Consider the following 13,513-nt stretch of genomic DNA (forward strand, 5'->3'; position numbering starts at 1 on the left):
TATAAAACTGAAAGCAACAAACAAACAAGACAAGCAAATAAACAAACAAAAAAAAATCATAGACATGGCCAACTGTTTAGTGTTTACCAGAGGGTGGGGGTGAGGTGGGGGTAGATCAGGGTAAAGGGGGTCAAATATATGGTGATGGAAGGAGAACTGACGCTGGGTGAACACACAGAGTGAGATATAGATGATGTATTACAGAAATGTGCACTTGAAACTTATATAATTTTACTAACCAATGTCACCTAATAAATTTAATAAAAAATAAAATAAAATAATAAAATAAAATGAAACCAGTCAAAAAAGTTCATATTCCAATTAAGCATTTATTTTTTTGTTGTTATTAATAGATTTAGATCAGTGAGTAATTGTAATCTGTGAAGAAACATTGAAATATTTACTTTAAAATATATTGTATGAATAAAACCTATAAACTTTTGTTGCTATATGAATGAAGCAATAAATCATTATTTTGAAACAAACTATTTTATGTATTTTTGCTTTAAAAGTGTAAGGATACTTACGCTTCCTTTGTAAAGGTGTAGAAGCTAAGTAGCGATAGGTGACATTGATGGCTCCTGAGAAATTAGATAAATCTTTGAAAGTGTGCACATAGCGTTCTGAATTCAGTTGATGTGTGGATGTTTCCCTTATAAGTTGTTTGTCTCCTTCCTGAATGCCAAGAAAAAGGGCAGAGAAAATGAATAAAGAATACATTGTCGTAGATTAAATAAGGTTTCTATTTATACAAAGAATATATGTGCCTGATATATAATGAGTATCATATACACCTCTATTACTGGCACCACAAGCTGTAGATCATTATTTCTCACCTGGGTCCCTACCTAGAATCTCTGCTTCAGGCTCTCTCTACGCCATTCTACGCTTTATACCATACTCACATTTGCTTTTTTACAGCAGACATAATAAAGGCATTCTCTTGATTTAAAAAAAAATATATATAGCTACGTGAAAACCCCCACTGCCTTTATGTTAAAAAGCAAATCCTTTACAATATTTCACGGATCTTAAAATTTGTCATTAATCTGTTCTTATTTCATGTAAAGTAATTGCCACTTAATTCCTCATATTTGAGTCATATTAAGATATTTACTCTTATTCAAGTATTGTCAAATACAAGACCACACATTATTTCGGATTGCGGAAACTTTAGGAATGCTGAGGAAGATGCAGCACTGGCCATAATAGTTGGATTTTGGATAATTTATTAATCAAGAAGTTTTAATCAGTTACTTATATGGCCACTATAATTGAAGACTTGAGAATGGACAGCCATGGTCCTTGTGACAGGGCAGTGTTTTCCTCAAATGTCTTTGAGAACCTCAATTAGAATACATTTGTACCAAGTCAAGGAAATGTCTTCAGACCTTGCTCTAGTCTTTCCCATGATATGTGTGCTGTTGTGTGCTTGTGTGGTGTGTGTGTGTGGTATTCTGTTGGAGGTGAATTCTGGTCTCTTTATGTGTATATTTAAGATCCCTTTTATCTATTTGGCAATGCACTTAAGTCATTCAATCTGCAAGAATGTTTATATTTATAAGACATATTCATACGCAGGTAAAATATATCCTGTTAACCATTAATTGCTTGCTTTTTCCTCCCTTCTTTGATATAAGTTCAATTGCAGATTTTGATTGATTATCTAATCACCATTTGATCAAGAATTTATTGGTTATATATTATTAGCAAAATGACAACTTGTTTGGCTTTTGTTTATGGTTTACTATTATTGGTAGAATATGTTTGGGGACAATCTAATTAGAAAACAATGTTTCTTTTATGGCAAGGTGTCTACTGTACTATATGGTGTTATGTAGATCTAATTTGACTATGTAATATAGAATGGAAGGTCAGTCATGTGCAAGCCATTAAGACTATAGAGAAAGTAAATGCATTAAATAAATTTGGCCCTCGTATTATTTGGCTGTGATCAATAAAATTTTAACTAAACCCCTGTTGGATCTTGAGATATCACGCAAAATAAGTCAGACAGAAAAAAATCAAGAACCACATAATTTCACTTATATGTGAGATATAAAACAAAGCAAAAAACAAACAAGACAAACAAGCAAAAACTCATTGACACAGACAACAGTTTAGTGGTAACCAGAGGGTAAAGGGACAGGTGAAGAAGAAGAGGATAAAGGGGGTCAAATATATGGTGATGGAAGGAGAACTGACTCTTGGTGAACACACAATGTAAATATTCAGATGAGTATTATAGAATTGTACACTTGAAAATTATGTTATATTATTAACCAATGTCATATCAATAAATTTAATAAAAAACATTAAAGTAAAAGATTAGAAAGGATTCAAATACAAAATTTACCTCAACTGGAACGTTCACTACTTTGTGTCAAATTTAAATGCCAATGGAAAAGGTGACTAACTCATACTTTTAAATCTATGGCCAGACTAGAAATGGTTTAAGATTAAAATTTAAATAGTAAACCATGACTGGAAAGAGCTTTCGATCTGGTCCTTGCTAAATCAAGATTTATTCTGATTATTGTTTCTATATTTGGTTCTGTTTATTAACCTATATTTGGTCTTTAACACTTTATTTCTATATTTTATATAGTCTTGATAATTTGGACAAAGAAAAATAATTTAGTCTTTTACAAGATTTACAATATATTTGCCAACTGTAAGATATAGATTTTCAAAATATATGCAACTATACCTTGGATGCTAGATTTCTTATAGATATGAGTATACAAGTTAAATATCTATTAAATCTAATTATTTAAAATTATTTAAATATAAATATTTTCATCACTGTCTTTATGAAAACTTATAAAACATCATTAAAGTTTTTAAATGAACTAATTTAAGATTGCCAAAATGTAACTGGTATTCAGTTTAGCATCAACTACTTTAATAGTGATGTGATGGAGTTCATAATTAACAAGGTCTAGAAGACGCAGCTATAAACATTATAGTGGTCACAATACTGAATTCCTTTTACCATTCTGTTCTTAGGTGATGTCACATTCTAAAGGAAGTGCAGGATATTGAATATCTCTTTAAGAATTCTATCTTGAACACGTAAAAATCCACATATTTTTCCTGTGGTAAGATAGAATACATGCATCCTCATTGAAGGACATAACAGAATATAAAATAAAATGGAACTTACATGAAATCACTTTATGAAATTTTCAAGAATAAACTTTACACTTTTCAGCATAAATAATGCAACTTCCTCCTGAGTAGTCATGTTGGCCGCTTTCCAGAGGCATATACCTAAAAGGCCAGGCTCTTCCCTTCTTTCTGTAGCTACTATGCTACAGAGTATTTCACAGTAATAAGACAAAGCTTTATGACAATCATTTTCTGGATAGGAATGCAATTCAGGGGACTAGCTACAAACTAAATATATACTCAGAGGCTAGTTGATTGCACAGTCTCTTCTACTTTGTTTACCTTGGAATACTATGTCTCTTATACTGATTTTGGCTTCCTTTCCCATTAAAAAGGCACATATGTTCCTAATATGTAAGCAATACATTAAATTGTTATATGCTCTGGATCACGAGCCACCAATGGATATTCTAGCAAAAAGGACAGCATAGAATGTGCTTGGTAACTCAAGAGAACTTACTACTTCTAATTGTTTATCTGATTTCTCTGAATTATAACTGTTATTTCCCCTGAAATAAGGAAGACAGAAAAAGAAAGACTAATGTTTAAGCTTAAAAAAATCATATGCATTATGGCATTCTGGAATTAAGAAAAAAATCAAGTCAGACGATTTTATGAAAAATGAAATAAATACAGATAAAAAGGTCAAAGGGAGAACCGTTAAAAAGAAACTTTTATATCCTAGTAGGGGACAAGTTTTCCAAGAATATTTAACAATTTTAGAAGAACAATTTTAATGTAAATTTACATTAATAATTTAAAGAACGTTTCAAATTTTTATACATATTAAGCAGTGGGATAAAATTTAGCTCAAAATACAAATTAGGTAGAGAATATCATCTAGTAAATAGTTAAAAATATAATTAATAAAATACTTCCATTGAATTTTCAATAAGTAAGTCTTCCTATACTTAATCATTTTACTTTGTTTTTCCTAACTTAATATAGTTAAAAATAATTTCAATGTTTAAAGCTAAGAAACAAGCTCTGCTGTGCTCCTGTGTTAATTTGCAAATTTGACTAGATACATTCTTAATATAGCCAGAGAAAATTCCTTTGAGAAAGTACTTTTTAGAAAGAGCTAATTCATTAAATCATACCCTTTACATTAGATAGCTAGGACTGCTGCATAGATAGGAATGCATAAAAATTCATAAAACAGGGCAATAGTATTTGATCTTTTGGGTATATAACCAATTATTTCTTACATATTTTGCAGTGAATTTAAAGAGCTTTTATTCCAAAATGATATAAGGTTGCTTGTTGCATACAGTGGTCTTTTGTCTGGTTAAAGTGAAACATTGAAAGTGTACTTGAAAGTGTCTCAGAAATACAGCAAGTCATTGAATAAACAAGTATCCTGCCAATACCATGTGTTTGATTTACAAGATGTGATTTCCTTCTGCCAGTAGGGATGCAAGAAAAAAATTGTTATTCCAAAATTAAATCATTAATCAAGACCTCCTCTACTTAATTGATGATCGTTAATCAAAAAATTATCAAAAAATTGCTGGATCACATGGGCCACAATTGCTATCAAAAAATTGCTGGATCACATGGGCCTTGCTCTATTGTCCTTAAATCTTATAAACCTAATAATCAGGTCTTAAAAAAATCCAAAAAGCACATTATTAGTAAGTTTCTCCAGTGCTATATTTACCTACATCATGCCTGGTCAAATTCTATTAACCTATGGTGATTTCAGCCTTTGTGAATTGACTGTGGATGGTAGAATGAAGGGTCTACAAGATCAGGACCTCTCCTAGAAGGTAAAAGGCCTAGGCAGAGTCAAGATATAGAATCTGGCATAATTTCACCATTGCAGAGCAATGCTAAAGGAAGCCAAGTGCTTTACAGAAGACCTTCTAGGGATCTGTACTCATGTAAGATCATATAGTTGGCTCATATACAGTAGTGTCTGGAAAATAGCAGGTAGTTAATAATTCATGTTTAATTAATAAAATAAAACATTTTGAGGGTTAAATTCTCTTTGTAGTTATTGTCAGATTCTCTCTTGCTAAGATATTAATTCAAACTTTCAGCATGGTCGCATGATGGAAAGTACTTTTCAGTCCTCTGTACGTCAAAGGTTTTGATTTTCTGAAATATGTGAATAGGTATAATAACCTAAAGATTAAGATTTTTCCAGATATCCTAAGCTCAGTGCAGAGAGAAAAAATAAATAAGCAATGATATCCTTATTATTCTCATCACACATCAAATGATGTGATAATTACAACAATAAATAATAGAAACAATTGAGTTCTCATAATTCGCGAGAATAAGTCCTTTTGAATATTTCTGTAATTCATTTAAAATTCATCATATATTAACTACTAATTCTATCTTTTTAAATTACTAAATAGTTTTCACATCAATATCTTTAGTTCTTGAGGTTCTATGTTACTTTTCAGTGAATATAATTATATAACACGTGGACTTTTAGGATTATTCAAAGTCCAAATGGGGTGTCACACATTGCAATAAAATAGTATTTCTCAGCACAGTAACACAATTAGTATCATTAATTATACAAAGAGAATTTGGAAACTTTGATAATATAGAAAAGCAGAGAAAGTAAGGAGCAATTTCATTAAGCAAATTTTGTTTATTCTATATATTTCAAATTAAAGCTCAAATATTGAAATAGTTTTCACAATATTAATTCAGCATAGTGATGAGAGTAAACTTATTTCTAATTAGATGTACATATATGAATATATCTAGATCTAGAGAGTGCATTAAAGAAAACATTGAAACATAAATTAATTGTAAAGTTGGTAATATAAAATTAATACAAAAATAAGTACATATATAATATTTACACATATCATATATAAAACGTGTGTGTATATATATATACTAATATATATATATATACTAATATATATAATATATATATATATATATATATTATATATATATATATATATACTAATTTTGCTCAAACTAGTTCTATTCTGACAGCCTGAAGTTACACATGAACTAAGTCTAGTTTGATTTAGGCTTATTTTGAACAAAAATAATCAACCTCCAAAACTTACCAGAACATAGCTATCTTCGATGTACAAGTTCATAAATAGAAGAAAAATGACAAGAACTCCCAAGAATGACACTGTAGAACGTTTTCGCAGGCATCTCATTTTATCTAGTATTTCAAAAATATGTTTCACTTGATGAAATTTAAACATTCTCTCCTGTGGAAAAAAGGCACAGAATTACTAACAATTAATTTGGATGCAAATATTTCCCATATGTATATATGTCGAGAGCCAGTCCTTTATGAAATCTCACTCTTCAAAGGTCTGAGCTAAAATTGTTTCCAATTTTACACATAAGGTTGGAACAAACTATTAATACATCAGCATAGGTCAATGAAGAGATTTATATTGATGTTAAGTAAATCAAACTGAAAAGAAAATGTCAGTTATTTATGAACAAATGAACATTGGTAACAATAATGTAAGAAAAAATATGCTTTTACCAAGAAACAAAATAAAAAAAAGAGGAAAAAAGGCACGTCAACTTTCATTAGAGAGGTGTAGCATTAAGGTGATATCTATCTCCCCATGTTATAATGTAATAAAAATGAAAGAAACCAGAGAAATACGCATCCAATATTCATTCCAGATGCATTGAAGGTGCACTGAAAAGAACAACTGGGAGGGAATCTGAATGAAACAAAGAGAAGCCACAAGGGAAGTTAAAGTTTTGGGGATTGGTCGAAACATATATTGGAGAACTTCTGAGTTGTAATTGCTCTGCTTTCCTCACCAGCAGTGGGAAGCTGGTTTTGGAAGTTGTGCTCCTAAATCGGAAGATCCACTCTAGAGACACCAGATTGAGTTTCCAGCCTGCACAGAGCTCAATGAAAAAATCCATTTAGACCTGGAGGACTCTCCCTGCCATGTGGACCCCAAGATGAATGCAGTGAAAACTGTATACTGTGTTTCTCTGAAAATAAGTCCAGGTCTTCTATTAAGTTTTGCTCCAAAAGATGCATCCGGACTTACGTTCAGGGGATGTCCCCCTGAAAAATCATGCTAGGGCTCATTTTCCAGCTAGGTCTTATTTTCAGGGAAACATGGTAGTAGCCAAATCCAGTTGATCTGTTTCAGTCCTGCTCTTTGCAAAAATTGGGGAAAAGGAACCTAAGGCCACTTGAAAAGTATTTTAGTTACTTATTTTTCAAGTTCTGGAATTAGTTGCACTTCTATTTGTACTCTGCATTTCATGAGAAAGTGACACTCGAAGGAGAGCTTAGGTGTACTTGGACAGGTAGAGGAGACAGAGAGCCTGAACAATTGTTTTGAATCAAAACTACAATTTCTTCATTCCGTGTCTTACTTCTACTTACCGCTTCAGAGGTGAAATAACCAAAGCCTGTTTTGTAATAATAAGAGTAGTTTTGTATTAAATTATATATATATAAATTATATAATAATGAATATTATTAATATATAATAAATAATATAGAATATATATAATATAAATATATATATATAATTTAATATAGAACTATATATATACTTTATATATAATTATTAAATTATATATAATTATATATAATATATATATTACAGGAAATAATAAATAAAAAAGCCTGGGCCCACTGTGGTAGGCGCCCCATTGCTTCAGGCACTTTCTCCCTTTGCTGCCTCCCTACAAACTGTGGTTACTGTAGCCATGCCAATCAGCTGCACTTAGAGGAGGAGCCAAAGGGCCAGCATAGAATATATCTCAGGATTTTTTGACAGTATGGAAGGCGGAGGTCTAGAATCTTCTGTTTGAGGACAGTGAAGTTTATATAGCTGTGTTTATGCCTAAAGTCTCCTAACTGGAAGAAGCACATTGCAAAGTTGCCACCACAATGAAGCTTGGATTGCTTGAGGCAGGAGTTTCAGTAATTGTTTCAATAACTGGAGAAAGGAATATGAAGCATTAGCAGTTTCATCTAGACAGTTTCAAGGTGGCAACTCAGCAGATATGAGCTGCCAACTCCAAGGGCCTCCCTCTGACCTTTCATGCTGTTAAAGTCCTATCTCCTAATGTTTTGCTTGTATACTATGACACATTTTTAAAATGCAAAGCTAGTGATCACAATCAAAGGCTATTGCTCAACTAACTTTATCACTTTAAAGTTCTACAAGATTGACCAGTAGTTTGTTTTGGATACATCAGAGTGTGAGTGGTTGTAGGGACATAATTCCACAGAAATGGGGCACACCCTCCCTCATACATGCAACCCTTACACTACTGTAATTCTATACTCAGTGCCAGTGGATTTATAATCTCCCAGGCAATCCAGAGAAAAAAAAAAGAAACAGATAAGGAATTAGATTTGCTTGAAGGATAGACAATGAATAAAATAAAGGATCAAACAAAACTTAAAAACAATAACTCTTTCTAGAATTGGGTCCAAAATCTTTGACGAACTTCCATCCACAAATCAACCAAATGCAGAAGAGCCAGTCAAGTCAGACAATACCATTTTAAGAAATAAGTGTCCATATAGTGTATTGGAACTCTCTATCCTAAATGTCAGATGCTCCTGCATCATCAAGTTTTGTCACAGACTTGAAGTCACCCATGTCTGAATAATTTTAAAACCTGAGGATTTTTTTAATATTCTGGTTGAACCACAGAAAGATGGCCTGGTATCGCCAGGACTTGGACTTACTTGGCAAAACCTCTAGTTGAGGCCTGGCCCAAGCTATGGAAACTAACATTGCCTGCAGATGGGGTAGTTCCAGGAGAACTAAGACATTTCCCAAAGCCACCATTAGTATTCCTGTGCCTGGATTTAACCTCTGGGTAAATGCAGTAGGTCTCCAAGAAAGCTCTGTGGGATACTCCTTGAAACTCAACCGTTGAATAGCGTTAGGCCTGTATTAGAGGTAAAACTGAGTAACATGAAAGTCAAAAATAATCTGCCTATTAGTTCTGGGATCCCTACCCCTAAAGAAATTTATGAACTGAAGTACTTAGAAGTACATAGGCCAAAAGAAAGTAATTTGTTGCAACAGCATTCATTTTATTTCTCAAAGGAATAACTATAAATTGTTTTTTGTTTGGACATGTTTTCCTACATAATTCCTTTCATTTTTAGGCTCAGCGTAATCTGTGCATAAATTTAAGAAAAGCATTATTCTTCACATCTGCCTTGCATTTCTTCTCCACGGATTTGCTTTCTTCTATTACTTATTATGGATTTGGGGATTTTAATTGTTAGGTTACCAAAATGCTACCATCTTGTTGGAGATTTTTCTGAACCCATTTTCAGTCAAAAATTGTTTTTCACTTTTTTGAACTCTTACCATTTTGTCTATACTTTCCTTTTGTATTTATATGTCTGATTTCCTTTTGGATTCTGAGATTCTTATATATAGAATTAAAAAAAAACTTCTTATCATATCACTTAAGTACTTAGTGAAGTGTTTTTAAAAAAGAAAGTAAATAACTACTTTCCTTGCTGTGTGTGTGTCTGTGTGTGTGTGTATGTGTGTGTGTGTGCACATTTTGCATAGCAGAACTCTTAAACTTGGAGCTACAAGAAAACTACCAGCTGATGAATAGTTGTATTTTTTTCTTACAGCACTCTTAGATATTTCCTAAGAATTACCTTGCCATGACCCAGACCTACCATGTAATTAATCTCTAGGCTCTTTTGTTGCAAAAAGTGCAAATGAGCATATCAAACTTAACTTTGTTCCTTATCGAAGCAACATAGATTATTTTTTGTTTATTTTAGAATTTGTTTAAGTGTAAGTAAGAATGATTGATGCCACTTCTTAGTTTTTATTTTATTTTAAGGGATTGAAATATTTTATAACTAAGAGAATGGGAAACATTTTAGGATATTTAAGAAATGCAGCATAAAAAAAAAACAATGTTGACACTGTGGACACTTAGAGGACCCGTAGCAAAATAGAGTAGTTTATTCCAGGGAGGCTTCAGATAGATATAATCTGATCTGTCAACTATCAAAATTTAGATATGGTGCAAAATTTTAGGAGCCATGCAATCTGTGGACAGCTATTCTTTGATCTATTGGATCATATACTTATCTTTGCTACCTCATACGTATGCATATATATGTATATAAAAAAGATTCTGTCATTGTAACACTATTCATATGCATTATTTATCTCAAATTTTTGCTCATGGAGGCAGATAAAGCATTAGTTGTACAAACATTTGATTACATTTCTTCTTGGGAAGACACTGAGAATTTGTGTGTTAGTTTTTATCAACTCAAGAAAAATGCTCATTTAGTAAAGAATTGATGCTGATATGAAGTGACAAGTGAATTACTACACTGTAGAGCTGTTTGCTTAGAGTGCACACGCTTCAGCATGTTATCACAAAATCATCAGTTTCCGGAATATTACTTGGACTATATACAACAAACCACCAAATGTTAGTGAGCTTAGCTCTGTAGCCCTTCCATTCTTTAGGGTAAAATCACACTTCCCCAGTGGAAACTATCCCATGGCTTTTTAAAGGATGGAAAAAAGGAAAACCATATTTCTACCCATCTGAATGAATGTGGCTACATTAATCTCTCTCTAGGCACTAAGCTATAACTTTTATTTTATTTAATGGTCTATTTTTAAATCAACAGTTAGAATGCAAATGTAAATGAAAGGACCCAAAACACATGCACTTATATTCAACACTTAATCTCCCATCAGGGAGAACATGAAAGAAGTCTTACAGTCAACTCTTCATCCATTGGACATGTACCACTCTATGTACCTGACTTGCCTTTTTAAATTCTTGCTCAATTTGTTTTTCTACTTTGCTTTGTGGAAGGCTGCACATGCCCTCAGGGCAATATTCAATACATTCTGATGAACAGAAAGAATGTTGCTGACAGCAAAACCTTCAGGAAACCACAAAAATAAAAAGGGTTTTACAAAACATGATTATCATTACATTTTGTACAAAAGGTTCAGATATTGATAGGAGCAGATGTAATTGTTTTTCCATTTAAGTTTTTTTTTTTTACAGTCTCAAGTTGTGCTGTCTATTTGTAGCTATCAGTGGTAGCGAAGTGGAAAATTATAGAGGCTAGACTATTCCACAGTGTTCACAGTGATGACCAGCAAGATTTCTTGTCTGGTTCATTCTAATCTTCAACACAGATAGAAAATGTGTAGCATTGACAGGCTGGAGGTTTCCTGCCACTGACTATAAAAACAGTAACACTTAAGATAATAACTGGGAAGAAAGAGCAATCTTTTTGAACACCGAAACTAACTAAGACAAGAAATGTACTTTATTTACTAACTTTTCTTTTAGACTATCATTCTCTTACAGATTTCGAGTTTCTTTTCAGTGAAACTGGCTAGAGGGGAAACAATAACAGCAAACATGGAACTAACTGCTTTAACAAGAATACAGGAGTCAGCACTAAGGAAAGTTACAGTCAGGAAAGTTGTTTCAAGTTGTGATGGGGAAGAAAGGAATCATGATGATAATGATGATAACTAACTCATTCAGAGGGCTGTAAAATACTTTTTGCCAAATCTTCCACAAAACTCATGAGGTAAATGAAAATATACGTAGAATTATTCTCTAATTACCAATAAAGAAATTGAAGATCAGATTGGTAAAGTGATAAAGTACCCCAGTATACCATATAGCAAGTATGCTATATAGGTATAATAAATGACAGATCTTCTTTCTAAATCTCTGACTTTTTTACTTTCAGTTTACTCAGTTTATTAAAAAAATATACAAATTAGATGCTTTCAAATCATATTTAGTAACCATATTTCTATCACTAATGTGAAGAGACAATATATAAAATGATTATATATCCCCAAAGTGATTGTGCAAGTATTTACGCACAATTACTGGTATAGTATACATGACTATAATAGACATTCTCAATAAAATCACCACATATTTTTGTAAAGTTATAAATCAGGTAAACTTTCACTTGGAATCAGTAATACCAACTACCAATTTGAGTAGATAAATATGATACATGCATAAATATATTTCATTATTTAAATAATATGCTCCGTCAGAATACTGTTTTCCTCTTTAAGTAAGAATTGTACTTCTTAAGCTTGCCATTAGATTCTTCTACAATCAGAATGAATGAGTTTGTTACAGATAAGTCATTACCACGTATTTCTCCTCTCATTCCAACATAAGAGTTCACACTAACAACCAGGTACTTATACCAGGAACAATGACTGCAATTTTGTATCCAGCTTAACTAAAACTTACTGATAGACACAGACAATAGTTTAGTGGCTACCAGAGGGTAAGGGGAGAGGGGAGGGTTGGTAGAAAAGGGAAAAAGGGGTCAAATATACGGTGATCGAAGGAGAACTGACTCTGGGTGGTGAACACACAATGTGATATATAGATGATGTATTACAGAATTGTACACTTGAAATGTATGTAACTTTATTAACCATTGTCACCCCAATAAAGTTTAATTAAAAAAAAAGAAAACTTACAGAGGAAGTTTAATAAAAACAAATGTTGCAGTTAGAAATACTTTCCTGGTATCTGTTATATAATTTTTAGAAACTTCACTAGTGATTGTTTAATCTGGGTTGCCCTAGATGTTAAACACTCCTTTTTTCTTTCAATGTTTCTTGAAGCTTCACAATGCTTATGATATTGTACTAGGAAGAAAAGATCGATAAGTCCATGTTCTTGTACTACTGTTTAGTGCAAGGTAAGTGGAAGGTAAAAGTGTCAAAATTAGATCCATGAAGTGTTACAATTATGACTTTAGAAGTGTGCACAGATTACAACAGAAACACCAACTAGAGAAAGAAAGGAGTTGTTCTATCTACTTAGGAGTGGATGTCTTCAGGAAATAATCCTTAGAGGAGGTGATGGTGGTAGGGTGGGGAGTTTCCAAACAGAGGGATAAGGGTGGGGAGTTTCCAAACAGAGGAGTAAGGGTGGGGAGTTTCCAAACAGAGGATACAGCGGAAAGCAACATGTACAGTGCAACATTTCTGCATTATGAAGTTGTTTTTTTTCCCCTTCTTTCCTTAAAATCTTACTACATTCTAAGCAAAAATAGTACAAATTCATATAATACAAAGACCTTGACAAACAATGAGCAGGCTGGTTTCAAATTTCTACTCCATAAAATTATTATTAAAAAGAAAGGGGGTTGGAGGGTGGGAGATGAGGGTAAGGGGGATTAAATATATGGTGATGGAAGGAGAACTGACTCTGGGTGGTGAACACACAATGGGATTTATAGATGATGTAATACAGAATTGTACACCTGAAATTGTGTAATTTCATTAACAATTGTCACCCCAATAAATAAAAAATAAATAAAAAGAAAATGAAAAAA

At 32.4% G+C, this 13,513-nt stretch overlaps 1 protein-coding gene across 7 annotated transcripts in view; it reads right to left on the reverse strand.

Moving 5' to 3' along the window:
* The window catches only part of MGAT4C (MGAT4 family member C), a 684,332-nt gene that overhangs the window by 4,081 nt on the left and 666,738 nt on the right, over nt 1-13,513 (reverse strand). For all 7 annotated transcript variants that reach the window (XM_081059245.1, XM_081059246.1, XM_081059242.1 and 4 more), the window contains 2 exons: nt 6,216-6,368; nt 528-675 (listed from right to left, as the gene is read on the reverse strand). In XM_081059245.1, the coding sequence (XP_080915371.1) occupies nt 528-675; nt 6,216-6,362 (295 nt within the window). In that variant the 5' untranslated portion in view covers nt 6,363-6,368. The remainder of the gene's footprint in view (nt 1-527; nt 676-6,215; nt 6,369-13,513) is intronic.

Source organism: Rhinolophus hipposideros (assembly GCF_964194185.1).
Source record: "Rhinolophus hipposideros genome assembly, chromosome: 9".
Lineage (NCBI taxonomy): Eukaryota > Metazoa > Chordata > Mammalia > Chiroptera > Rhinolophidae > Rhinolophus > Rhinolophus hipposideros.